Genomic DNA, 27,921 nt, shown 5'->3' on the forward strand with positions numbered 1-27,921 from the left:
TCACTCGTCACTGGTGGTTTTCTCCTTGTTTTTCTCCTCTTCCTCGTTATCTTTCAGATTTTGGCGAGCAAACTCCTCAAACACCAGGTTTTCGTCCTGAAAACTAAGACCAGACAAAGGGCAGGTTGGTCAGGGCGCCGTCGGAAGGGGGAGATGGAAGCTTGAGGGAGACACAGGACATCTGCCCGGCCTGTGGCCGCGACGCTCCCGTGAAGGTGTTCCCACATAACAGGACGGCCCCACCATGCTCTCTACCACGTTTCACATCACAGCCCTAAACCACAATCCCGGGATGGGGAAGGCAGGCACAGGGCAATGGAGCGCCCCGGTGACAACTGTGTGGACCATGGGTACTTGGTGGCAGAAGGAATGGCCAGGGGCGCTGTCCCAGAAGGTCAGAAAGCAAAGGACCAGCAGTCAAGTGTCTCCACTAAGTGGGGAGTCCCAGGGGACAGGGGGATGAGAGGGCGACGCCCAGCAACTCACCTCTCCTTTGCTGTGGTGTGAGCATAGGATGGAGAGAGAGAGAGAGAGAGAGAGAGATGGGTTAGCACTGATTCCTCATCACAGCGACAGCCAGCAAATGGCTTCCTTGGTGAGCTGACTTTATCTGAGGGGCAATAAAGCGACCCCACCCCCCACCGCAGCCTAACATCATGATACACGGGGACACGATGGTAGTCGGCAAGGATTTCATCCTGCTGGGATCCACCATCAACACTCACAGAAGCGGCAGTCAAGAGACCAAGGGATGCATTGCGTTGGGTCCCTGTGCCGCACAAGACCCCTTTGAAGTGTTGAAAAGCAAGGATGCGACTTTGAGGGCGAAGGTGCACCGGACCCAAGCCACAATGCTGTTTTCAATCGCCTCCTATGCATGTGAAGGTTGGACAGTGGAGAAGGGAGACTGAAGAACAACCGATGCATTTGAACTATGGTGCTGGTGGGGAAAATCAGAAAGTACCATGAAGAACAAACCAATCTGTCTCAGAAGAAGTCGAATGCTCCTTAGAGGCAAGGATGCCGAGACTTTGTCTCCAGTACTTTGGACTTGTTATCAGGAGATGCCAGACCATGTAAAGGACACTGTGCTTGGTCAAGTGGATGGGCAGAGGAGAGGGAGCCCTTCTGTGAGCTGGGCTGCCACAGTGGCTGCAGCCCTAGGCTCACACATGACAATGGTGAGGATGGGCAAGACTGGGGCTATTTCCTTCGGCCGTGCATTGCGTTGCTGTGAGTCAGAACCGACTGGAAGGCACCTAACAACAACAAAGCCCAAGCTGGTGAGTTCATGCCAATTTAGGGCTACCCCGCAGGGCAGGGCAGGCAGAACTGCTCCCCACGATTTCCCACGCATCACCTTCACAGAAGCAGACTGCCTCCGCTTTTTCCCACGGAGAGGCTGGTGGATTCGAACCACTGGCTGTTGGGGTAGCAGCCCAGTGCTTAATCGGTGCACCACCAGGGCTCCTAACGATAAGCTGTAAACCAAGACGCGCCAACAAGCGCACTCACTGCCATTGAATGGATTCCTTGCTGATCAACCATGTTTTGCATTAACCTCGGGGAAGTTGGACTTGTCCGTGACAATGAGATCGTTCAGCGCGGATGATTCCGTTGTCTCCACATGCCATTGGATCACCTTTCTTTGGACGCGCCACAAGTATGGATGTTTTTTCCAGCCGATTGGCCAGGTAAGCTCTTAGCAAAATTTCTTGGCATGGATGAGTAAATGCTTCCAGTTTTGCAGCTGGTATTTCACCAATTCGGAAGCCTTGTTCTGCACCAAGCCTTTTACTGCAGCTGAACACTCTCCCCTCAATACCGTCAGCCGGCTCTTGACCACAGGCTTCCTCCTGGGACATCCATCGTTTCTTTTTGGTTCCGTGACCTTCCATCTTCCCGCGGTGCTTCCTGCGTCATTCAATCTCTGATTCATAGCATTCTGCAAAATCACAGCTCGGGCCTTGACTTCTTACTTCAGTTCTCCAGCCTGAGAAATGCTAAGCATGTTCTCCCTGTGGCTAGATTCCACGGCTTTGCACTATAATTATAATGCTTCACGTGGTCCCCTCTGAAATCTTCTGATCAGCTCTTGTACTTGGTGGCTCCCTTCTCTCTGGTCGCTCCAGCCCAGCGCTTGTTTCGGACACTCCCGTTGGTCTCTTTTGGATGCACCATTTGCTTTCTGCAAGTATGACGCCCTGGTGGCCAACCCACAGTGTGTCTGGTCTTTGGTTGTAAGTGTTCAAACCTGCTCTTGAGACGGTCTCCAGATCCAGGTGGGAAATGCTCAAGGTCATATTCTGGCTCCCGTGGTGTTGTCTTCATTTTCTCAGCTTCTCCTTGAACTTGCAGGTGAGCAATTGGTGGTCCGGTCCACAGCGGGGCCTTGCTCTGTTCCGACTGATGGCATGGCACCTCTCTATGGCCTCTTCCCCCAGATAGAGTTGATTTGTTTCCTAGGTGTTCCCTCTGACAAGATCCCTGTGTGGGTGAAAAGGGGTGCTGGCCATAAATACGTCGTTAGTCTTACAAAATTCCACCATGTGCTCGCTGGCTTCATTCCTTTCAACAAGGCCATATTCTCCAAGATGACAAACGACCTTCTTGTTTCCCCCTTTCAAATTCCAATCGCCAGTATATAATCGATAGATTATTGGTTTCAGCATGCTGGCAGCACTCAAACCTAACAGGAATGTCCCTGGTCCACGCACAGGGCTCTCCCGCCCCACCCCCTGCCCCGTCCCCACTCTCCCTCCCTGACCAGCTGCCTGCTCTCCTTTCTGGGGCCGCCTGTGACATTGGGGACAAAGTGGCATTGTGGGCACCTGGCCATCCCATCGGAGAGGTGCTCAGGAAAGATGAGGACACATGAGGATGCACAGCGAGAGCCATAAATGCTGGGAGAAAGGCAGGACTCGGGGCGACTGACCTGGGTCCCCCGGCTGGGGGTGCATGAGGCGGAACGGCACCTCAGTGGCCACCTCACTGTGAAATGAAGCAGGCAGACTATGAGAGAGGGTGGACACAGGCACACGCCCCGCGCACACACCAGGCATGCACACACGACACCACACACCCACACGTCACATCAGCCACGTGCACCATGAAGAATGTGGCCTCAGTGATTCTCAGGCTGAAGCTGAGTGAGACTTCAGGGAATAAAAAACAAAAACTACCAATAGGCACAAAACCCCCAGGGGAAATGCACATGGCTGAAGCCTCCGGTGAGCCCCTTCTGACCACGGACCAGGGACGGAGCAGCCTTGCTGTCCTGCAGAGCGCATTGGAAAGTGGCTCATTGCAGGTGTGGCTAGGTCAAGGATGTTATACCTTATCATTTGATCTCCCTTTCGACTCCCTTTAAATTTGGTCTCATTTTTAATACTTTTCTGCTGTCCTTAGGTTGAAGTCTTTCTCTGTTTTACTTTATTATTGTTGTTACTTTGTATTTTGTGTTTGCTTTCAAAAAAATTTTTTTTCTGTATATGAAATCCAGGGCAGGTAAATCGATGGAGATTTACTGGATTAAAGGCTCCCTGTGGGGATGGCAGGGGAGGGTGGGGGTGGGGGTGGTAGATAGGGAATGGGTAGCAGTGAGTACCAGAAAGAAGGAAACAGTTTCCGAGTTTCAGCACCAAAAAGAAAGTAGAAAATGTTCTAAAAGTGGTTCTGGTGATGACTGCCCAGCTCTTCTTACTGTGACTGAACCACTGAGCTATGTGATCATGCGATTACGGGCCAATCTAACTGCTTTTACTTTGGTCTTTTACAAGTCCAGCAGTCAGGAAGCAGTTGAGGACAGCTCTCGAGTGTGGCCGGTGCTACATTTCAGCTGCCCTGAGGCCTGGGCCCCACGCTGCCCCACCCTGCGCCTTCCTCGGGACCGGTGGCTCAGGCCATGGGGTTGGAGGGTTTCAAGGGCTGAGTTTTGGAAGGAGGTTTCCAGGCCTGTCTTTCTACCCTGCCTTCGTGTGGAAGCTCTGCTGTAACCTGAGCAACGTGACAGAGTAGCGCCCGGGAGTGGGAATCAGACCTGCCTCTGCGCCGGACAGTCCAAGTCTACCACTGCCCCACCCTCCTGACTCTTGGCTGCTGGTGACCGTGAGAGTATGTTGTGAGAACTGGGAGAGGAGAGTTGAAAGGGCTTTGGGACTCCTGGGAATTTGCCCGGAAGAAGGAAAGGGGGGGAGGGGACGGGCAGAAGGGAAATGCCGATGGAGCAGGTGTTGGGGGCAGAGTGGGCAGGGGAGATTAGTGGAAAGGTGGTGACACTGCCTCCTGCCCAGGGGGTCACCTCTTGGGGTCTACGCTCATTTCTTTACAATGAAGCCTCTCTGTCTGAGGTAGGTGCAGAAGGGTCTAAAGATAAAGGCCCGCCTGGGGTTGCAGGGGCTGGGCTTCAGGGCTGTGGAAGGCGGGTGTCTGTCTCAGATACCCCCCCCCCCGCCTGCCCCCTCTTTATGCATGATCGAAAAGGCAGCCGTCACCCTCACTGCAGCCAATGGTGAGAACCAGCCCAGTGTCCCTGCACAGTAAACGGACCCACAAGACGGGGTCCACCCATGCTGTGGAATTATCACTCAGCCGGGAAAGGGTACGCGGTCACTAAAGGGTCAAGAGGATACAATCCCACGTCCATGAAATGCCCGTCATCGGCAAGTTTCCGGAGATGGACAGTAGGTTGGTGGTTGGCAGAAGCTGATGGAAAGGAGATGGGGAAGGCTGCTTAATAGGCAGGTGGTTTCTTTTGGGGGCGATGAGAAGTTTGGGGAACTAGACATAGTGAGGGCTACTCGGTATTTGAAGGTACTCAGGGCCGCTGAATCGTGCATTTTCAAATAGTTACAATGGAAAATGTGGTGGTGGATGTGTTTTGCCATGGTGCGGAAAATAAGCCTAAAGGCATCTGCAAGTTGCAAGCCATTGTGTGTGTGTGTGTGAGTGTGTGTGTGTGTGTGTGAGTGTGTGTGTGTGAGTGAGTGTGTGTGTGTGTGTGTGTGTGTGTGTGCTTGTCTCGTGTAGGCCCAGCCAGGATCTCATACAAACACCCCAGCCTCACAGCTCTCCATCCACCTGGTCACAACTGCCCCCAAACCAGAGTCCACCGGTGTCATGCTCAGACCCCAGCCCGCTGTCTGGATATCCGGGCACCGAAGGGAGGAGCGAAGGGGAGCATCTTACCTGGAGGTCAGCTCGCCCAGGAAGCTGGGGGACAAAACAGACAGGCTCATGGGCAACAAGCCCACAGGAGGCACCCAACGTTCCTTCCCGTCCCCCAGAGGCAGGACGGCCTCAGGTCACAGACCTCACCCCAGCTGAAGTCTCCCCCTAACTTTGTTCCTTTTGGGGCCATTAGGTGTCCTGGTGGGGTAGGGGGTCACAGGTTGATCTGCTAACCCCAAGACCAGCTGCTGGAGCCCACTGGCTGCTCAAGGAAGGACAGTGAGGCTGTCTGTCCTTCTCCCAAAGGGACAGTTCTATTCTGTCCTGTAGGGTCGCTGTGGGTCAGAATTGACTCGGTGGCCATGAGTGTCTTGGTGCTTCATGCTATTTATTGTGACCTAAGGCACCCTGGTGATGTCGTCGTCAGGAGCTGAGCTACTGAGTTCAAGGTCCGAGGTGTGAATCTCCCAGCCCCTCCATGGGAGAAAGACGTGGCTTTCCACTCCCGTGAAACACTTAGTCTCTGAAACCCACAGGGGCAGTTCTTCCCTGCCCTATAGGGTCGCTATGAGTCGGCATCGACTCGATGGCAGGGATGGAGTATTGAGAGCTGGACAAAAGTTTCTGGAGCAAAATTGATTTCCATTCCACAGTCATACCTATTTTGTCCTGTGACACGGACGGCTGTCCCCACGATGTCACAGAGTTCTCCCTACTCCCTCCCTGGGCTCCCCGTGTCCATCTGTCCTTCTCTCTTATCCATGCCTGCCTGCTGAGCTTTCTTCCTGGACAAACACTGCCCTGCTGCGCTCCTGTGGTGGCCAGGGGGCGTACCACCTCCCTGGTGTGGACTGTCCACCTGGCGTGTGACTTTCTCCCTCACCTTGGGATTCCATCTCTTCCTCAAGAGGATCTGTTGGGAAGAGGAACCTCGAGGTTGAAGCCCAGGCTCAAAAACACTGAACAGGATCCTTGGAGCAGGACGTGGGACTTCTCTTCCTGTCTCCCAACCCTTCAGAACTGGGACGGCTTGGATGTCAAAGGTCAAGACAGAGCAGGTGGCTGTGGGGACAGGGGCACTCACCCTGACACCGTGAGCTTCACCTTGATCTGGTAGGACACCAGGATCCCCATGACGGTCCGGTCTATGCCCTCCTTGAGGCTGAAGAGACAAGGAGAAGAAACGGGGCCAGGGCAGACACCAAGGACACAATGAGCGTCCTTTCTCTTCCCATCCAGGCCTGCCCTCGTGGGGGCTCCTCCTGGGATACTGAGAACCCCACGAACCCTCAAGCTGGATGCATGTGGGGCTGGGGAGAGGGGGCCTTTTGTGTCTCATAGCTGGTGTTTCTGCTCTGGAAGTTCAGGGGGGGCACATTGCTCCTTCCTCCTCCTCCTCCTCCTCCTCTCCCCCATGGTGAGTGGACCTGCCTTTGTCCCCACAGCTCTGTGTCCCCAGCCCTCAGCATCCCCGCTGGCACCGAGCAAGACCTCCATGAGGGTTTATGTGCCTGGACGGAGGGCCACTGGGTCTCAGGGCCGGCGCAGTCTCACGCGTGATTTCCTCGGCAGACTGCTCACAGAGCTCCTCCTGGTGACAGGAACCGTGCAAAGCGCCTTCTAGATTCCTGCGTCGCGTGATCGAGCAGGGGGACATGAGCCTGGCAGGACAGCCCACAGTGGGCTCTCCCAGGGCTAGCTAAGCTACATGAATCATGGTGGGACCTAGCCCGGGAGGCTGCGGGCAGAAGGCAGGGTAGGGCGGTTGAGATGGAGCTCTGAGTTACAGCAGGAAGGTCTGGGTCTAGGAGAAGACCCCCCAGCCAAGGTGCCAGCCCACAGGGCCACCATGCCCCTGCCTCAGCAGAACAGCTCCTTTCCGGGGAGGGGGGGGGGCGGAAAGTGTCCTTTGTCTGGAACTGTGGAAGCCAGCCAAACACAGGCTGGAGAGTGGCTGGGACCAGCCAACGGAGGTGGGGAAGAAGGAGGATTCAAGCCTGAAGCCCAAACAGAAGCTGGGGACAGTATGTGGCTTTGACCCAAGCTGAGATGTCCTGCCAGCTTTCATCCTATGACCTGCCTTGACTGGATGATTCATTCTCTCTCTCTCTCTCTCTCTCTCTCTCTCTCTCTCTCTCTCTCTCACACACACACACACACACACACACACACACACACACACTTTCATCCAGGCTCTCCAACAGCTGTTCCATCTGAGGACCCTAGAAGGCAGCCGTGAAGTTGAGGGATGAGCAAAAAGCACAAGGTCATGGTCAGGAGCAGATTTTGCTTGCCCATTAACTGACCAGATACCTCCTGCACAACCCTTGGCAAAGTACTGTGGACTCTGGAGACGTCTTATAACAAACCTCCGCAGTTATGATGAGCTTATCGTGCTGGGGCGGGAGTTGTGACGCAGCTGCGTCAACTTGGCTGGGCCAGTGAAGGTGTAGTCATGGCCTATGATGAGATCTATTCTAATGTAATCACTTCCATGATGCGCCCACTGAAAGGGAATTTCCTTGGGATTGTTGCCTGATTCCAACATATGAAGACCTTCGGGCAAAGTGTGCTTGCTTTTTGCCAGGATGAACCCTGTACCTGGCTTGGTATCTGACCTCCTATTTTTAGGACTTGAGCCAGTGGCCAGCCACATTGTCTGCTAACCCTGGGGAATCAGCAGCAGCCAATCTGACCTGCTAGTCTCGGGTCGATGAGTCCTGGCAGCTGCGTGAATCAAGAGAAACCTCCAACCTGACATCCACCCTACATATTTGGAACTTGCCAGCCTCGACCAGGGAGTGAACCATTCCCTTGAGCTAGGAGCTTCACGGGTTATGTTTCTCTAGACCACCCAGGCTGATCCAGGCCATCATGCTTCTGAGCCCACGGACAGAGACAAGACAGGGAAGCAGGCCAGTGTGTCTCCCGCTGCGGGACGAGCCAGGCACTCACATGGTGCTGGAGGCCAGGTTTGTGTCCTCATGCTTGATCTTCCCGTCCAGAGCGATTCCCCGCCTCTCCCGGTTGTTCGCCAGCAGCGGCACCAGGGTTACTGTCTTGGTAAAGGTGCTATTTGGGGGTACTTTCTCTCTGGAGGGCAAAAAACAGAGTTGAGGGTTGGTTCATTGAAACGGAGAAATGCAAAAAGCTTCCACCAACCCCATGAGGCCCGAGTCCTCATTGAGTATGTTTGCAGGACCCAAGGCCCTGGATCTTACTGAAATGGTGAGCTGGGAGCCACCGAGTTACCAGAATATCCCATGGGGTTCAATGAGGCCAACCAGCCCAGGGAGCAGAGAGTACACCCTGTCTCCTCCAGAGTGGGCTCCAGAGGCCTCTGGTCACCCCAGCAACAAGACCAGAGTCCAGTGCTCCTGTTGCCAAGAGCTGTGATGCTACGAGAAATGTTGTGAACCCTAAGCCCGATGGTGGCCCTCATAGCCGCCTACACACCTGGGTACCACTCTGGGCACCAAAGTGCACCAACCCAAGCCAACGTGTTTTCAACTGCCTCCTAGGCATGGGAACGCTGGGCGTTGCATTAAGGAAGGTCCAAGAAGGTTCTTTGCATTTGAATGGCGGTGCTGGTGAGGAATACCGAGAGCACCGTGGGCCACCAAAGGAACCAACACATCTGTCTTGGAAGTGGCACGGCCAGAGTGTGCCTTAGACGCAAGGATGGTGAGCCTTCGTCTCACGAACTTTGGACACGTTTTCAGGAGAGACCAGTCCCTGGAGAAGGACATCACGCTTGGCAAAGCAGAGGGGCAGCGACAAAGAGGAAGGCCCTGGAAAGGTGGATGGCCGACACAATGGGCTCAAACGTAGACTACGTGTGAGGATGGAGCAAGACTGGACCGTGTCTCCTGTTGGTGTCCCCAGGGTTGCCACGGCAACCCGGCAGCACCTTACCACAACAGAACATGGTGGCATGGTGGGTTAAGCACCGGTCTGCCAGCGGGAAGGTTGGTGTGGGCCCACAAGCCACAGTGGGGGGGCCGTGATGACACCGTCAGTTCCTGTAAAGATTCCCAGTCTCGGAACCCCGATGGTGCAGCTCTACCCTGCCCTGCAGGGTCACACGGAGTCAGAATCGACTCAGTGACAGAGAGTTTGGGTCTGGTTACATCTGTGGCTATCATTACATTTGGGGAGAGGTTTGCTTTGTTATGCTAGGAGGCAGCATGTGCATCCGGTGTGTCTTAAAACAATCTCCTGAGATATGAAAGAGGTTAAACTAGCCAAAGAGCAGGCCGGGATGGGATCAGAGAGATGCTCAGCCACGAGGAAATCTCCACGGAGCCAGGAAAAGACAAGGAAGCTGAAGAGACAAAGACCTTCCCCCAGAGCCGAGAGCAGAGCCTCTCCCAGGAGCCAGGGCCCTGACTGGGGACGCCCAGCCTCCTCCACTACGAGAAAATCAGCCTGTTTGTGAAAGCCACCCCCTCGTGGTACTTCTCCTGCAGCAGCCTCCACACCCGATCACGACGAGCGTGAGAACAGACGCAGAACTGCAGGTGCGGTAACTGCCGAGCTGCGCTCCCTGTGCTGCATGCAGGGCCACCACAGGAGGATGAGCTATTTCAGAAGAAAGGTTCCTGACAGTTCACTCCGAGGATAAACTGCCAGAAGGCACTGCCATTGCCATGGCAACCTTGCCCTCTGACCCTGCCTCTCCTCCTTCCGGACCTCTCAGGCGGCAGGTGGAGATGCTAACTTCCACAGCAGCCCCCGAGTGGGAAGGAGAAGGCGGGGCAGCTGGGCTTCCACTTCCTCATCAGGGGTCCATGGAGTGGGGAACCCGACCGGAAGTGGCCCCCCAGAAACGGAAGTGGGCCGTTACTCACTGTGCTTCCTCCATGGCCACGGGCCTAACGTAGCAGTCGCTGGAGTAGAGGACCACGTTGGCCACCTGCTCCACTGCAAAGGAGGGAGGGGTGGGGTGAGGCGGGGTGGGCCCTCCAGATGGGCCCTCCCACCCGCGATCCACAGCTTCTTCTCCCCCCTGAGCTGATCCATCAGACATCCCTGGGCACCCTTCTCTGTACCCCAAGCTCTGCCTCCTCCCATGAGCCTCTGTCTTATCGAACCAGCAGCCACCTTCCAGTTCCCCAAGCTCGGAACATCTGGAAGCCCAATAGGCCTGGTGCCTGGGTGTAGCAGGGGGTGGATGGGAAGACAGGATGCAGCTGGACCCCCAGTGGAAGCAGATGCTGTCAGTGACCCCTGACCCCCGGGGACCCCATGTGTCGGAGGGGACCTGTGCTCCACAGGGTTTCTTCCAGGGGCTGGCTCTTCAGAAATAGATGGCCAGGCCTGTCTTAAAACGGGAGTGCCACTGACTGGACTCTGAGCTCCAGCCTTCCATGCACCCACACTAGAAACACTGAGGCTGTCTTGTCCGTATAAAGATGTCTCCGGAAAAAAAAATTTAAAAAAACAACAACAACAAAAATAAATAAATAAAAGATGTCTCCGGGCCCGTTTGCACCGGCCAGGTATCATTGTGGCTGTGTGCCAACTGGTAGTTCAGCTGTGAATTGTGGGGTGAAGCGATCTGGCTCCTCCGAGCCTCAGGTTCCCCGTCAGGAAGAGGAGAGGGGTAATTGCCTCTAACACTAGGGGTTCTGGGAGGATGAAATGATGGCCTTGCTATTTAAAACCAAGCTTCAGGTTGAAAGGGATCCGCTGGTGTGCAGCACTCTGGTGTCCTGCCTGTGGAAACATGTAACGTTCTGTTTCAGAAATCCAACCCATTGTTTTTACCGGGTGGGAGTGCAGGGGGCCGTGTGTGCTTTGAATTCAGGATTCATTCGACTTTCAGAGATCGTTTTTCACCCGATGCCCCTGTATCAGCCCCCCTGCTGTGGATTGCTTTCTTGAGCATGGCAGGCAGCTCCATCACTGCAGGCTGGACAGCGCTGCCGCCCGTTGTATGGGGGCCACTGTGAGTCAGAAGCCACTCAACAACACCCCACAGCCACACACGGGCCGGAAGTCATACTCATTAAACGAACCCAAAACAAGACCACCGTGATCAAGCTAAGCATTCCCATGAGATCCCTAACCAAACCAAACTCAGTGCCACTGAGTCGATGCCAACCCATGGTGACCCTGCAGAGCAGTGGTCCTCACCCCTCCTCATGCCACGGCCTTTTCATACAGTTCCTCATGTGGTGGCGACCCCCAACCATAAAATTATTTTACTGCTACTTCATCACTGTGATGAATTGGGTGACCCCTGTGAAAGGGGTCGTGACCCACAGGTTGAGAACCACTGCTGTAGAACAAGGTGGACCGCCCTGGTGAGTTTCTGAGTCTGTAACTCTTTTCGAGAGTAGAAAGCCCTGTCTCTCTCCCAGTGAGGTCCCCGTTGCCAGGGGGCTCGAATAGTCTGTGTTCAACTAGAAACAGGAGGTACAACATGCCCCCGGCAGCGCCAGGGCGGAAAGGCCTGGTGACCCCCTACCATAAAGAAAACCCGAGGAGCCGTTCTGCTCCTCAACACAGGGGTCACCGGGAGCCTGAACAGCCTTCACAGCACTGCATTAGGTTTGGGGGTTTTTACTAACAGTAAGAAAATCTAGAATGTTCCGGACATGTGCATCCAAATCCTCCCACCTTGTCTATGGTGGGTGCAGGGCAAGGAAGGAGGGGTTCCGGATGGCACCTATGATGACCACCTGCCCTACTTCTCCTGGGACCATCCCTACTTGAGCCGCGACACCCCCCCCCCACCCCACCTCCCGGAAAGCCTTAGGCCCGGGCAGACGGAGACAGCCAGCTGGTCCCTGGGGACGTTATTCTGAACAAACAAACCTATCCTGGAAGCAGCGCAGCCAGGAGGCTCTCTCTCAGAGGCAAGGATCGGGAGACTTCATTTCGTTCATGCTTTGGACAGGTTGTCAGGAGAGACCAGTCCTTGGAGAAGGGCAGCATGCTTGGGACAGCGGAGGGGCAGTGACAAGGGGGAAGGCCTCGCTGAGATGGACGGACACGGCGGCTGCAGCAATGCGCTGAAGCATAAGACCAATGGGAGCACAGGCAGGGTCGCCAGGAGCCAGAACAGACTCTGCGGCACCAAACGACAACAACAACAACAACACCAGCAGCAACACAAGACACGGGGAGCCCTGGGGGTGGCGGCTGCTAACTGCGGCGGGGTCAGCAACTTGAAGCACCGGCCACTGTGAGGCTTTCTACTCCCATAAAGACGAAACGCGTGAGAAAACCCTCAGGGGCAGTTCTAGTGTGTCCTCTGGGGTCGCTGTGAGTTAAGAGTGACTCAAGGAGGGTGAGGGGGTTTTCGGTTGGTTTCGGTGTTTGTTTTTCACATAAGACACTAAGGCATTGTGCTAGCCATTCCATATGGACCTAGGGGCCCCTCCCAGGTCAGTCCACTGCATCATGGAAGACCATGCCTGCACTCGGCTGTCCTCTGCGCCCCTGTAGCACAGTGGTGAGGCACCTCACTGCTTAACCACAAGGGCAGAGATCCAATGGTGACAAAGGCGGCAATGCTAAGCCTCTCTGAGGGCAGGTCCACTCTATCGGACACTGTCGGTCGCTGTGAGTGGCCACAGACTTGCATCGGCCCAGCAGCTCGTGCACGTCCGCGGCCTTCAAGTGAAGGGCCTGCGTGGAAACAGCCAGCAGGAGGAACCTTTCCTCTTCCCTGCTGTCCTCCCGGCCAGGCTGAGTCTCCTGCTTCTGCTGGCTCAGGCCCCACGTGAGCATTTCCCCTGCCCAAAGCATGTCCACTCAGGGGGTTTCGAGAACCCCCTGAAGTCACCCCTGCGGCTGGGCCGTGGCACTTTCTAGGGCCCAGAATCCTGTCCTTCCTCCTGCTACATCACTCGGAAAACTGAATACATCCTGGACCCCGGAAGAGAAGCCCCATGGGCTCCCCAGGGTCAGGTCTCCTGCCCCAGGAGGCAAGAGAGTAAGGAAACAGGAAGAATGCCCATCAGGGACACTGTCCAAATTGCAAGTGGTTCCAAAGCTGGGCAGGGGTGAGGGTCTGAGCCCACCGGGAAGCAGGTCTGGTGATCCCCCCTCAATCAGCCCTGCAGAGCCACACGGTTCACTGTTGTGTTGTGACACATGGGACTGCCATGCGTTGGAGTCAATTTCACGGCCCCTGGCGATCCACTGGGCTGGGTGTTGGGTGCCATGGGAGTGGTGCGTGCCATCCTTGTCCCTCCAAAGGCCGGCTGTCCATGGCGGCCAACCCCAGAAGTGACCAGAGGGAGAGTCCTGAGGACGCCACCCCCCACGTTGGGGAGGACGGTCTTACCCAACACTTTGATCTTCTTGACGGTCTTCTCTGTGTTGTTGGTGACAGTCATGGTCACCGGGATGGGCTCCCCATGGAAAAAGATCTGAAAAGAGTGAGTCGCAGGTCAGGAGAAAGCCGCGAGTCGGGGAAGGAGGGGCTGGGCGTGGTGGGGCCTTCTCAATCCTGCATTGTCTTCCTGGGTCCTTTCCCTAAATGGCTTCCCGGGGCTGACACCCAGGGTGAAGCGGGAGGAACACGTCTCTTCTACAGAAGTCTCCGGAGCACGCGCTGCCCAGCAAAGCCAGTGAGAGGCTGGCTGGTGAGGAGAAGGGTGAGCTGAGGTTGGCCGAGGGCAGACTCTGCCCAGAACGCTGAGGTCCGGGCGGGCCAGTCAGGGAGAGCGGGGCGGGGGGGTGGAGAGGAGAAGCTGGGAAAGGAGGTCATTGGGGAAACCCAGGGTCAGAGTTCTCCCCAGCAGCAAGTTCTAGCCCCAGGCAGGTGTACTCTGGTCCATGGACATGGGAGCACACACGCGTGTTCCCTGTCTTGCCCTCAGACTGTCAGTAAGTGGGACCAAGAGGGGTTACTGACGGCGTCCTGGAGACCCTACTGCAAGTTCTGAGGACAGCCCTTGCTGGCCGGCGTTGGGACTTGACCCTGCCCTAGAACAGGACTGCGGGTCACCAGCTGAGGCTGTGAAGAGAAGGGCCCCCGACCTGGCTCCTCAGGGGCTTGGCGTTGGCGTGGGTCACGGTTACCTCCTTGCTGAGGACCACGGCCAGGTGCAGAGGCTTGTCCGACATGAAGAACTGCCAGGTTGCCTCAGCCCGGGGCTGGATGCCCATGTCCTTGGGCGCGTGCTGTACTTTCCGGATCAGCAGACGCACAGAGCTCCTGGGAAGAGACGGTCAGAGTTATCTTCTGGGCTGGGCCCCTGGCCTCCTCACGACAGCCTGCCCTGATCCATCCTGGGGTTCTCCCAGAAGGCTCCCACAAAGACTGGGTGAACCAGAAGTCCATTTGGACCACGGTCTGAGGCAGCCCTGTGGGTGGGAGACCAGGCTCTGGGTCCCTCTGCTGTGCTTTCACTGCTGTGGAGGGGAGTCTGCCAGCTTCCTCTGGGCGTCCATTGTATCCCATCAGGACCCAATTCAGCCTGGTCCGTCGCCTGCGCAGCTGAGGTGGGAATTTCCCATGAGTCTCATGTGGACGCGACTCAACCCTCCTGTCCTCACTGGATTCTGACACGGAGGCCCTGGAGGATGGAGCAGAATGGCCCCTCGGGCTTCCAAGACCATTATGTCCACAGGGCAGGTCACCTGACCTTCCTCCTAAGGAGAGGCTGGCACATGCGACCTGCCAACCTTACGGCTCCAAGGTCAGGGTCCCAGGAGCATGCTGCACACCTGTGTCAGCCTGAGACACTCCTATCGTGGGCAGGTCTGGACATGGCGCCAGGCCACGTGATGAAGAGACTCTCGTGGCAGGCGAGTCCCCCCCGTGTCTGACAAAGTGGGTCCCTCAGTGTCTACACTCTGCTATCATGACAGAGTGAGTTCCCCAGTGTCTACACTCTGCTGTCATGACAGAGTGAGTCCCCCAGGGGTCCGCACTCTACTGTGATCTCTGCAGCGTGCAACAGCAAGCAGCAAGCCAAGGGTTGAGGCGGGGTAAGAGTGACCAAAATGGGACACAGAAGCCCAAAGCGAAAAATGGCGTCGATTGCCCCAAACTTTGCATCGTGAAAAACGGTAGTGTCTGAGAAGTGCCAACCAGTGAGGCCAGCCTGGGGCATCGGTCTCGGTCTACCTTCCAGTGCATGTGCGTGCGTGTGTGCGTGTATGTGTGTGTACATGTGGGGGCGCAGCTGCAAGTCTGGTTGGGGGCAGAAGGAAAACAGATGTCAGGGAATCTGGGAGCAGGCAGGTGCGGGCAGGAGCCCTGGAGGCAGCAGCTCCTGCCAACATCTTCTGTATCTTTCCCCACCCAAATGACCTGCCACTGGACCAGTCTCATCGGTTGAAGGGTCTGTCTTGAATTGCCCTGACCTGAAGACTGTGGTAAAGGCAGTGAGGGGCAATAAGGGGGGGCTCCAAACCCCCACAACCTGGGCCCACAACCATGCTCTTACTTTTTGGGAATTTTATCCTCTTCCCATTCGGCGCTGTCCGTGGCAAACGCTTTGACCTCAAAATCGACCCCACAAGACTATGGGGGTAAGAACAGAGAGGACAGCGGTCAGCGGTGCCCTTTCCAACAGGGGCACGAGGGAGCAGGACGGAACCACAAACCCCAGGTGGATGGCAGAGGGGGGGGGCACTCATTTTGGGTGTCACCTTCTCTCTGGGTTTTAACTGTTTTCTTCCTCAGGTGGAATCTCTGAATGGAGATGCTGAAGTGGATGCAGTGGTGACATGGTGATGTGCCCACCAGGAGAGGGAGGGGCAATGGGGACTCCGCTGGGGGACTGCAGGACCCCATTGTGGGACAGAGTGTGACTCACTGCAGGTCTCTGCCTCCAGCCACTTCCCCCTGTGTGCAGCCCCCTCCCCACTAGCCCCTTCCCACCACCCCTAGATCTCTCCGGACTCCACCCATGTGGACAGTTTCCTGACTTCTCACTGCCACCACGGGGGGGGGGGGCTGACCCTCACAGGGCTAGCACCCACTAGACAGGAACCTATGATGGCCCCATGCCAGGGCCTTGACTCCCTGACTCTGGCGACTAGCCGCTTTTCAACTGCAGCCAGCATGGCCCAGTAAGGAGGGACTAGCGTTGGGCACCGTTTTTAAAAGAAGGTGGAAGTGGGCCTTGGGGTGGGGGGGTAGCCTGATTTTCTAAAACAAATTTAACAAAAACAATTGAAGCATGCATGGGTGCGAATCAGGCATGCACCGGTCACTGTTCCCAGCCCAGGAGATGGGCACAGGCCACTCTGCTCCTCAGTGCTGAGAACGCACCCTGGGGGGTGGGGGTGGGGGTGGAGGGCACAGGCGGCACTGATCTGCCCATCACCAACTGGCCAGAGGGGCAAAGGATCCCTAATAACATCCAGGTGAATGGTGCCAGAGAGACCCCAACGCTGGACACTCTGAAGCCATGGAGCAATTTCCAAAGCTCCGTCAAACATGCATGCACGCAGTCAGCTAGGTGGACACCCCTTAAACTAGTCAGCAGCTTGAACAAAGTTCCAAGAGGCTAGGAAAGGAGGCGGAATGGAGACACGGGGAGGAAGCGGGACCGGTGGTGCTACCCTGCAGGGATTGCCACCCACGCCGTGGAACAAAACAAGGGGAAGGGATTGTTGGATGGAAAACCAATCTGTGCTGCGAACCTTCGCTCAACGCGTAACAAAAGGTTTTAAACAAAACACAAGTGGACGGAAGGAAGGGCTGGGGGCATTTCTTCTTGGACTGACCTTGCCCACATCCTGGGGGGCTGGCTGCAGCATCACGGAGCAGGGCAGATAGTCGGGAAACTGTGAGAAGAAATGGAAATCGTTCCTCTCAGAGGGCTTATCCGGCGTGTCAGAGGAGGGTGGCCGGTGGACATGCAGAGGAAGCCAGAGTTAAATGCTCACCCCACACCCAGAAAAAAAGGTGTTAGCACAGCCTTCCAGAACGTTCCCCTGTGGGTGCGTTCTAGAGAAGGCATCATGACGAACAGGTGCTGGCTCCACCCTTCCACCCCTCTTCGTGGGGCCCTGGTGCACAGTGGTTCACAGCCAGCACAACGGTCTATGGGAGAAAACGGTGGCAGGGGACTCCCATAGATACAACACTCTGGGCATCCCTGTGGGGCAGCTCTGCTCTGTCCTGCAGCGTTGCTAAGAGTTGGGCTTGACCCCACAGCAGGGGTGGGGTGGGGTTTTGTATAACCTCCCTCAGAGCGCATGGACCCCGTCTTCTCATGTCACGAAGCAGCGTGCCGTCCCTAACAGTGGCAATGGCAGCAACCGTCTCTTTCAGGCTCTGGGAGCACCAGCTGCACGGCAGGCAGAGTCTCGGTTGGCTCTGTGCCGTCGTTGCCGGCTGTCGAGTGGATTCTGATTCACAGTAGGCCCTGGCACAGCACAACAGGGCACCTCCCTGTCCTGCACCATCCTCACCACGCTCATTGGTGTTGCGGCCACGGCATCCATCCATCTCTACGGGGGTCTTCCTCTGTCGCTGGGCTGAAGCAGGTGTCCTTTTCCAAGGCTGGTCCCTTCCAATCACATGCCCACAGTCGGCCAGATCAAGTGTCCATATCCTCGTTTCTTCGGAGCGGCCTGGTTGGACTGCAACCGAGACAGACCCGCTGGCTCTTCCGGCAGCCCACGGTGTACGCGATACTCTCTGTCGGCACCGTCCTTCCAAGGCCAGCCGTTAGATCACTTTGACTCGCTTGTCATTTCTCAGACCATGCCACGAGGGAGGCCTTTCTCCCCACACCTTTGTACCCCTTTGTCCAATGAATTCCAAAGGATAACTTCCTCGAAATGAAACTGTGGGCTCAAAAGCACCCTGTGGTTTGGAGCCATCTTGCTGTGTGGTCACCAAGTCTACACCGGTTTACAGACCCTGGGGAAGTCCCAGGACAGAACACCGTTTTCTTGTCTGTCTTGGGATTATTGTTCTTCCCCCTTTCATGAGTCCCCGCTGTTGCTCATTGCTGCTGGGTCCGTGCGGACGGCCAGGGGCCCTCAGTGTCACAGAAGGGGACGCTGCCCGGTCCTAGGCACCACGCACGTCCCTGTTGCTAGGTGCTGTGGAGTCGGTTCTGATGCACAGAGACCCGGTAGACAACAGCATGAAACACGACCTGCGTCTGCATCGTCCTGGAATCCCTGCCGTGTGTGGGCCCAGGGTCGCAGCCCCCGTGTCAACCCCTTGTCTTCCTTTCCGACGGCCCTTCTTCCTCACCCAGGGGGCTGTCTTCTCCCAGGGCCTGGTCTCTCCGCATCACATGTCCGAAGCACGTGAGACAGAGTCTCACCTGCCTTGCCTCTAAGGAGCCTTCTGGCCGAACTTCTCCCGAGACATGTGTCTGCTCTCTCGGCAGTCCGTGGGACTTTCAACATCCGGTGCTCGCACCTTTGTGCACCGACTGACTCTTCTCCAGGCTCCCTTAGCCAATGCCCGACTTCCACGAGCCTGCGAGGAGGCTGGAAATGGCTTGAAGGCAGGCGCCCCCGAGTCCTCAGAGAAACATCCTTGTTTTCGACACTTTGCAGAGGTCGCAACAGCACCTGGACCCACTGCCACGCGTCATTTGATCTCGTGACCGTTGCTGCGCGAGCACGGACGTGGATCCGACAGTGAGACCCTCGCCGACGTCAGTCTTCTCTGTTCATCGCGATGTGGCCCCTCGGTCCCGTGGTGGGGACGCGGCTCCTCCCGACATTGCATTGTGATGCATCCTGAAGGCTGCCACCCCCGTCTTCTTTGCACCCCGCCTCGGCCATACCCCTCCCAGGTCCCTGTTGGCCACTCCATAGCTCCTCCTCCTCAGCGAGTCTTTTGTGAAAGGGAACTTTCAGGACTGGCTCACTTTGGCTGCTGCTGCTGCGAGTGACCACCGAGTAGATGCTGACGCACGGGGGCTCCGTAGACACAGAATTGGTGCCCCCCAGGGAAGCTGTGACCTTCCAGAAGCGGAATTTCTGGCCTGTTTTGGGAGGGGGGTACCTCGGAGGACGACTTCCGGGTCTGAACCACACAGGCCCACCTTGCTCAACTGCGTGCCTCCGAGACCGCGCTTTACAAGTGGAAGTGCATGAACCCTGCAGGCTCCCAGCGGCACCTGCTCACTCGGTCACGTGGTGTCCCGTTGTGGTCCTGCTCACGAGATCCCAGGCTTTCCCATGGTGCAGTTCTATGCCTCGTAGATGGCAGCACAATGTCAACACGTTTCTATACGCTGGTGGCTAGGGGTGGGGTTGGGGACGTGGGGACTTGCTTTCTGGTGATAGTTGCTTTGCCGCATGGTCTAGAATCGAACCCACCACAGCTCCAAGCCTTGCCCGTCTATACTTTTCAGACCAAATATTTAAAAAATACCAGTAACATGAGCAGCAGGAGCTCCCCCACCTCAAGCTTCGGCCCAAGGCTCTGGACACCTGAGTCCTGGCCCTGAGGCAGCCAGACTCCTCAAGGGAGAGGCCCTGACGTGTCTACCGTGATCCTCTGCGTGTGGACCGGCTTCACCTGACCCGCCTGTCTGCAGGGCACCCTTTCCTGTTCAGAGCTCTCATGCCAGCTGCTCTTTTGATAGCGAAGCGGGTAAAGGCATAACACACGTGCGTATAATTAGGTGCTGGGTGAAGGGGGATACTAGCTAAACTGCTGGCTGAAATAGTGCCGTCGAAGGCTGAGAGGCTGTTTTCAAGGGCTTTTTAAGAAGACAACCACAGACCGTGCACTCTAGAATTTTCTCCAAGGGTGCAATTTAAAGAGCCACAAACGGGAAGCGATTGCCCCGTCCCCTTTCCTCGGCTCCCGTCCAGGTGATCGTGGGCCAGGGAAGTCGGGCGGATGCGTGGTGGAGTGGGGGAGAGGAGCACACACCCACCGTGAGCAGAAAGGGATAGGTGCTGGCCCCCAGCTTCTTGAGCAGGCTCTCCTGCAGATGTGTGGGGGCGTTTGCAGGCCCCACGGGAGGGTACACCTGCACCCGAGAGAAGTACAGGTCCCTGCGGAAGGTCAGGCCAATCACGTCGATGTCTTCCTGGCCGTAGCGGAAGGCGCAGGTCAGAGTGACATAAACTGCGAGGAAGACAAGAGAAGGTGGGGGCTTTGAAACGTCAGACCCCCCACCACGTCTGTTGTCATGGTGCCCACTGCCACTAGACCGAATGTGTCCGAGGGGCAACCTGCTCACACTCACGTCAGGCCCTGGAAGAGATGGGGTTTGAGAGAACCACACGACCCAGCTAAGTTCTGGAAATCGGCACCTCCCAAGGTGCTAATTCCTCCGAAAGGCTAAGGGGTTGGAAACACCTTCCTCTAACCCAGTGGTTCTCAGGCTTCCTCGTGCTGTGACCCTTTCATACAGTTCCTCATACTGTGGTGACACCCCCCAACCATAACATTATTTTAATTACTGCTTCATCACTGTCATTTTGCTACTGTTATGAATAGGGTCGTTTGGCCCCAAAGGGGTCGTGACCCACAGGTTGAGAACCGCTACTCTAGACACATTAGTGGGCCAGGGTGATGAACACAGGGGGGCTGAGAACATGGTACCCATCCCTTGCTGCACCGCACCCGTGACCCTCTCGGCCCACCACTCAGGGATTTGGAGGAGCTTTGAAGCAGCGCCGGACCGTAGTGGGGTCCTGGTTCTGCTAACGGCAAGGTCAGCAGTTCTAAAGCACCAGCCGCACCACAGGAGAAAGACGGGGCTTTCTACTCCCGTACAGAGTGACTGTCTCAGAAACCCACGGGGGCCATTCCCCCCTGTCCGACAGGGTCGCTCTGAGCCAGCATCGACTCGATGGCAGTGAGTTTGGTTTGGATTTCTGAAGCAGTGCCGGGTCCTGGCTAGAGTCGGGGCGTAAGAGTCAGAGACAGAGGGGGACCTTACTTGAGAGCAGAACAGATGGCGGGCCAGGCTGGACATGGGGCGGACAGCGGAGCTGGGAGTGGGCTGACATCCCTGGGAGATGCCAGTGCTTCATGCCCTCGGCTGCTGACCCAAGGATCGATGCTTCAAGGCCACCCAGCGGTGTCCAGAAGCAAGGCCTGGTGATCTACTGAGGAGCCGCCGTTGACCCTGCAGAGCACGGCTCTACTCGGACCCACCGGGTCTCCTGGGAGCCGCACTGGGTTCGAAGGCAATGGTTGGTGTTGGTTTATTTCCCATGTTGTAAACGTCACAACCAAACTCACCGCCACCGAGCCGATGCCGACTCAGAGAGACCCTTAGAGGACCGGGTAGGACTGCCTCTGTAGGTTTCCCAGAGACTCAGTCAGGAAGTAGAGAGCCTTGATTGCCTCCCAAGGAGCAGCTGGTGGTTTTGAACCGCTGATCTTGCGGTTAGAGCCCAGGACGAAGCCCAATACACGGCCAGGGCTCCTTAGAGGTCCCGACAGCAAGCGCATTGCTTGTGTATGCAAAGCAGCTCAGGAGTGGCCAAGGCGAGCTCCCGGTCGAGGACCTTGTGCTTTGATGTGCCCCGCACCCCTGAGGTTGGAAGAAGATGGTCGCCTGTCCACGCCCTCGGGGTGTGGGGGCAAGAAGTTGCCCGCAGTCCCTGGCTTTATACCTGCCCTCACCAAGGGCAGCCGTGTTGTCTGAGACGTAACTCAGCAGAGCAAGTGACTTTGAAAGCCATGGGCAGGGATTTCAGGACCTGATTCAGTCTTCCTGAGTGGTGAAAAACCACATAGAGCAGTGAGGGGTGGGGGTTTGACTTCACTTCTGCCCCCCACCCCCACCCCAAGTCCTCAGAGTGGACACCTGACGCTTGCCCTTCCATCCTGGGCAGGCCCCAGACTATGAGCGATTCCTTGGGGTTGCCCATAGCAACCATGCACAAGAGCAGTTCTGGAAGAAAACTGAGCCGGAGACATTGGCATCAGGGCCAGCCGTGTCGGCTCGAATTTCGTTTATGGAACTGGTAGCAAAATCGCTCACTATACACTGGCTGCCGAACGGAGAAGCGCACCCTGGCCCGACCTCCCCTGCCTCCCAGCTGGCTCCATCCCCCGTTTCAGGGCAAAACCTCCTCTTTCAGAGTCTGTCCTCAAACCCCAGTGAGGGGTGCAGACAAAATCCCTGCCCACTCACTGGCTACTTTTCCTGCCCCTGTAGACACACCCATCTCTGAATCTGCACGTCTGGTCTGAGAAGCGGACAGTGAGAGCCTGTGTGGGCTTATCCTTGGGGGTGCGTGGGGGGCGGTACAGGGGATGAGGGAACAAATGTGCAACCAAACGCCAGATGCTGGCCCTTTGCTCTGGACCGGGCTGCCGTTTCCAAGGCCTCAGTCCAGGACCAAGGTCCCTTCGCACCCACGTGCCTCCCCCCGGGCCAGGAGGCCCACCTCACCTTTCTTGCCCTTGACGAGATCAGGATCGACCAGCACGACGCCGTCTAAACCAGAGAGGGAGAGGACATTGAGGGGCAAGCATAGACACATCACACAGGTGATCCGAGCTCGTTAAGGGAAAACCGGAAAGTCACGTGAAGCAAAGAGAAAGCAAAGCCATCCAACATCCCACCACCCAGAGAGAGCCAAATCTCTAGATACTGGTGCAGATTTCCACGCACCTCCCCCGCCCCCCAGACATACAGACTTCATTCTGTCAGTGCTTCAGACCCTCCCCCAAATAGCCTCTGAGCGCACACGATCCCGTTAACTACTCAGCTCACCCAACTCTGCGTTGCCAGCAGCCTGAGAATTGCCCACAGCTAACACGCCTGGGAAAGGTGCTCTGGGGGGGCCTTGTTGAGCTGCTATCTGTAAGGTCAGCAGTTCAAAACCACCAACCGCCCCGTGGGAGAAAGATGCGGCTTTTTACTCCTGCAAAGAGTTACTGTCTTGGAATCACACAGGGCGGTCAGCTCTACGCTCTCCTACAGGGTTGCTACCGGTCAGAATTGACTCAGTGGCAGTGGATTTTTTCCCAATGTGCTTGGGTGGGAACTACATGCTTGCAGTGCCAGTGTAGCCTGAGGTGCCTCCGAAGAAAGGCCTGGTGAAAAGTCAGCCCTTGAAAGAGAGAGCACGGTTCTATGCTGACCCGGAGGGGCGGGGTGGCACTATGTCGCAGCTGACCAGAGCTGGGCACTGGTACGTCTGGCCAACACGGCTTCCTGGAGTCATTCCATTATCTTTACACTTCATGTTCCCAGGATGCTTTTACGCCCGTGTGCGTGTGTGCGTGTGTGCATGTGTGTAGTTGTCGCCATCGCTGCACTGACAAAATGAAGTCTGACACCGTCCTCACAATGGTTGGTCCACGGAGCCCGTGTCGCGCCTGCTCTTCACATGCCATCAACAGAGACCAGTCCGTGGAGAAGGACAGCCCGTTGGGTAACAAGGAGGGTCGGCATAAAGGAGGCAGACCACCAAGGAGACGGCTGGCACAGGGGCTCCACCGGTGGGCACAGATGTGACAACAGTAGGGAGGGGCACAGAGCCGGGCAATGCTTGGTTCCGTGGCACATCAGGCCCCAGTGAGTCCAAAGTGACTGGACAGCACCTGATAATAACATGACGCTGGGTGGACGCCTCAACGCTTCTAGGTTTGTTTGTTTGTTTGTTTTTGTCTGTTTTTTTAGTTTGGTCCATTCATATTTGGGGGGTGGTTTGTTTTACTGTTGAATCTGGGAGTTCTTTATCTATCTAGAGACAAACCCCTTGTCTCGCCCATGTCCTTTAAAGTGACTTCAAACCGGCTGCTGGCATTTTACTGAGTGTTTCTTTCTGTCACTGGTTCTCATTTGAAGTTGCATGTTTTGATCACATTATCAGCGAGGCCAGTTTAAAACAAACAAACAAAGACACAGCTGTCCACTGAGTTAAAACGACAGCAACAATGACAGCCACAAGTCGGCGGGAGAGCCCCCTCCAGACACAACTTACCCACGGGCTCCACTTGGCTGACGTGGTCTATGTAGTCTCTCTTCCCCAGGTAGATGGTTACCTGTGGGGAGAACAGGTGGGGCTTCTAGGTGGCCCAAGAATTTGAAGCCAAATGGCTCGTGTTAAAACTCAGCAGCAGACAAAACTCAAAATCATAAGGAAGACCATGTTTCCTGGTCTGAAAGAGGCTGGTGGGACCCCAAGACTATGACACTCGGACACCCTTCAGTCCATGAAATGAACACCCCTTCTCTCTCCCACTTGTCTGGCGTGGCTGCGATGAAGAGGCGGATTCGACAAGGAGTGCTCCAGCCTCAGCTTCCTGTGCCTCCTCTTACTGGCTCTCTTCCCTGCCCACCAGGAAGTCTTCTCCCCGCCTCTCGGCGGGACAGGAGCGTCCTGTTCTCCCCATGCCCGGGTGTGATCTCGACCAGCTCAGTGAGCTGCAGTCGCGGATGAAGCTCTAGTGGAAAATTATCCTCACGACAATGAGGCTTCTTCCGCTTGCTTGCACGGGGAGCCTTTTCCTTCTGGCTGCAGGAGGACAGGTGTCCCTTCCTGGTTTAAAGCATACTAGACAGAGCATGTAGTTGGGAGCTCGGCGGAGGCCCTGAAATCCCACCAGGCGTGATCCCTCCCACACAGGTAAGTCTGAAGCCTTGCTCTGAGGAAGACCAGGAGGTCCCACTGGAAGCCAGTTGTCCTGACTCGTGGAGACCCCTTGTGTTTCAGTGCAGAACGGGGCTTCGCGGGGTTTTCAGTGGCTGGTTTCACAGATGTTGACTGGCACCTCGGCTGAATCCCAGCCTCCGACCTGTTAGCCCTGTGCCGGCCCTCATCAGGCAAGGGCGATGGTGGTGGTGGCCCCATGGAGGAGGGGGATGCTAGGGCAGAGGTAGGCTGGACTCTAACCCCACCAGGGGGTGGGTGAGAGGGGAGGAGGGGGAGGCTGAAGGACAGAGTAGCTAGGTGATGGGAATGAAGAGAGAGGGGTGCTTCCTGGACAACCCCCCACCCCAAAAAGAGTAACATATTACACCCAGAGCTGAGAGAAGCCCCAGGGACAGCCCAGAGTTCCATGTGCAGGTGAGCAGCCACCCAGCGGCGAGGGAGGCTACTCTTAGAGAGGGCCTTGGCCTTGACCCTGGAGATGTACGGCTGTGTTTCCCACAGGGGGTGATCCCGCCCCCTGGTGGGCACTAGAACAGAGTCAACTATTGCAGTCAGACTCAGAAATAAATATCCCTCCTCTTGCAGAAACTGCTCCTGCAGGGTCCCCCAAAACCCCAAACTCACCCCGCCGAGTCAGCTCTGACCCCCGGCGACCCTCCAGGGCAGACCCTGTGCGTTTCCGAGATTCCGACTCTTGACAGGAGTAAAAAGGCCGGTGCTCTCCCACGGTGGTTCCAAACTGCCGACCTTACAGTCAGCAGTCCAATGCATAGCCTGTATACCACCAGGGCTCCTGAGCAGGTACCTACTGAATCCTCGACTACGTATGGGCTACGGGGCAACTGTGTTTCAATGCCACGGGGCATGGGTTTATTTTTCTTTTTTTTCTTTAAAGGGAGCGGTCGGCCAAGTTTGGGAACCACAAGTCTAGGCTTGTTAGCAGAGCGGAAGGTCCTACCGTGACCAAGCCTCTGGCCCTTTCTCCCGTGCCTGGCTCTGGGCTGAGCTCCCTGACAGCATCCCTCCCTCTAACCCTGACAGTGCCCTCCTGGGGTGATTCCCATCTTACAGAGGGGAACTGTGGCTGCCACGCGGAGGACGGGTGGGATCGGAAATGAGATGTGAGGGGGGTTTTCTGTTCTTCCAGGAAGATGCGACTGAGAACGAGGTTGCTAGAACTATGGGTCAGGAGGAAGGCAAGTTTGGGTGTTGGTGTTGTTGAGATGCACGAGGCTGCTACTTGTTTGGGGCAGGGAAAGTCCCGGTAGAGGGAGAGGTTGAAGGTGCAGCCCAGATGGGAGGGACCGATGGCTGAGGACCCTGAGGTGGTGGAGACCATGAAGTCCAGGTGGAGGTGGAGTGGGGCCCTTTGGGTGGGAGAAAGAGGGGTGTCCTGTCGAAAGAAGAGAAGGTCCACAGAGAGAAAGGATGACAAAGGAAAGACACCGAGTGAGGAGGGGGGCAGACACGGCCACAAACTCAGGGACCCCAAGCAGCGGCATGGGACAATTCTCTGAGCCCTTGGAGAGGATCAACATGGCCGACACATGGTCTGGACTCCTGGCTTCCAGAACGGTCAGACAGGTGGTGCTGTGGGCTAAGTGTTGGGCTGCTAACTTCAAGGTCAGTGGTTCAAACCCTCCAGGCGCCCTGAGGGAGAATAATGAGGCTGTCTGCTCTTGTAAAGATCGACAGTCTTGGGATCTTATTCACTGAGAGCTACTTGGTGGCAGTGAGTTTGGGTTGAGTTTCCTGTCATTGCTGTGGGTGGGTTGGTTGGTTTGGTTGGTTAGGTGGGTGGTTGAGTGGGTGGGTAGGTGGTTGGTTGGTTGGTTGGTTGGGAAGGTGGGTGGGTGGGTGGTTGGGAAGGTGGTTGGTTGGGTGGGTGGGTGGGCCGGTTGGTCGGTCGGTCTGTTATTATAAGTGACCCAGTTTATGGTGCTTTGCGACAGCAATGCAGACCCCAAACTCAGACGCGTGGAAGGACCTTCTTGGGCAGATGGGCCCTTCTAGGCCCTTGCTGAGAGCCAACAGCGGCCACCATCAGGGTTGAGGATACTAGCTACCAGGGCATTTCAGTAATCAAGGTCAGAGGCCCCTGGGGGCACGTCCATGCTCCAGAATCTCTAGATGACCCCTAAGGTTGGGGACCCTGGCTGCTGGGTAAGGTACATGATGGTTGGGAGGTCCAGCGATGCACCATCATTGATTCTCCCAGGCAGGCAGAAGCACACACAAAAGGGTCCAGTGAGACACAGGTGGGGGCCAGACCGTCTTTAGAATGGGTTCAAGGTCAGTTAGGAAAGGAGGTCAAGAGGAGGGCACCCGGAGGGACTGAGAGACTAGGGGAAAGTTGGGGGCGATGGAGTGTGGGAAACTCACACTGAGGGAAATATGAGGAGGACTATATCCCCTGACTTATTACAGAGGGAATCTGGAAAGCTAGTGTTCCCCGAAAGGACAGCCTCCGCTTTGGTAAGTTAAAGTCCAAGTACATGATCCTGCTTTAAATATCGTTCCCCCAGATTCGCCCCTGAACAGCCAAGCTGCCTTACAGTGAGCACGTGGCGATTTCATCTCCCTATAGAAGCAGGTCTCCTTTTGCTTGCTCGTCCCACCATGACGCCCAACCCCCCTTGTAACGTCCCCCAAGGCAGGTATTGGGTTTCCTCACCTGTGAGCTCAGGGACCTTAATGTAGACACCACCACCTTGTGATGCATGTAACTACTGACTATGCCTGTCTTACGGCTCCCTATAAATGTCATAGTAAAGGCTCTCTCACTTTTCCCAGTTCCGCGTGGTTCATCCAGAGGGGCAGAGGTGAGCATGCGACCATAAAACGTGTCTGACTCCTTCGCTGTATTCGTTCTCCTGTCGCTCCTACCCTCTCGGACTTTACTATCGTCTTCATATGTTATCGCCCAACATTTGAGCCTCTGGTCTTTGGCTGCTGGAGCCCGTTTCCTCTGGCGACGGAGAGACATCCGAGGAGACGGGAGTGAAGCTGTAGCTTCTGCAGCCCATGCACCCACAGCCTCCTCTGCCCTCCTCAGGGGGCCCTCGCCATCTCCACAGCAGACCCAGGGTTTTGGTGCTGACTGGGTAGGCTCATGTTCACATTCATGTCCATTAACCCACCTGCTCCCACGCCACTCACCGACTTGTCCCGGGAGACCTTCTTGAAGATGACGTGGCTTTGGCTTGTCTTCCCACTGGCTGCCAT

General features: G+C 56.2%; 1 protein-coding gene across 1 annotated transcript; it reads right to left on the reverse strand.

The window, feature by feature from the left end:
- On the reverse strand, window positions 1-27,921 carry SAG (S-antigen visual arrestin). Its single transcript, XM_075529355.1, has 15 exons — window positions 27,856-27,921; window positions 24,025-24,085; window positions 22,485-22,529; window positions 20,004-20,197; window positions 16,870-16,929; window positions 15,582-15,658; window positions 14,209-14,344; window positions 13,469-13,553; window positions 10,020-10,092; window positions 8,125-8,262; window positions 6,254-6,331; window positions 5,188-5,211; window positions 2,936-2,991; window positions 487-496; window positions 1-103 (listed from the first exon to the last, which is right to left on the reverse strand). Exons 1-15 carry the CDS (start codon window positions 27,919-27,921, stop codon window positions 1-3), a joined length of 1,206 nt encoding a protein of 401 aa, XP_075385470.1.

This window comes from Tenrec ecaudatus, chromosome 13 (assembly GCF_050624435.1).
Source record: "Tenrec ecaudatus isolate mTenEca1 chromosome 13, mTenEca1.hap1, whole genome shotgun sequence".
Taxonomy (NCBI): Eukaryota; Metazoa; Chordata; class Mammalia; order Afrosoricida; family Tenrecidae; genus Tenrec; species Tenrec ecaudatus.

Excerpts from the sequence above, each read along its gene's own strand:
- SAG (XM_075529355.1), bottom strand. The coding sequence starts at position 27,921 with ATGGCAGCCAGTGGGAAGACAAGCCAAAGCCACGTCATCTTCAAGAAG. Across the intron at positions 24,086-27,855 it reads AGGTCTCCCGGGACAAGTCG|GTAACCATCTACCTGGGGAA; the intron begins GTGAGTGGCGTG and ends TTCTCCCCACAG. Across the intron at positions 15,659-16,869 it reads CCCCCCAGGATGTGGGCAAG|TCTTGTGGGGTCGATTTTGA; the intron begins GTCAGTCCAAGA and ends TTACCCCCATAG.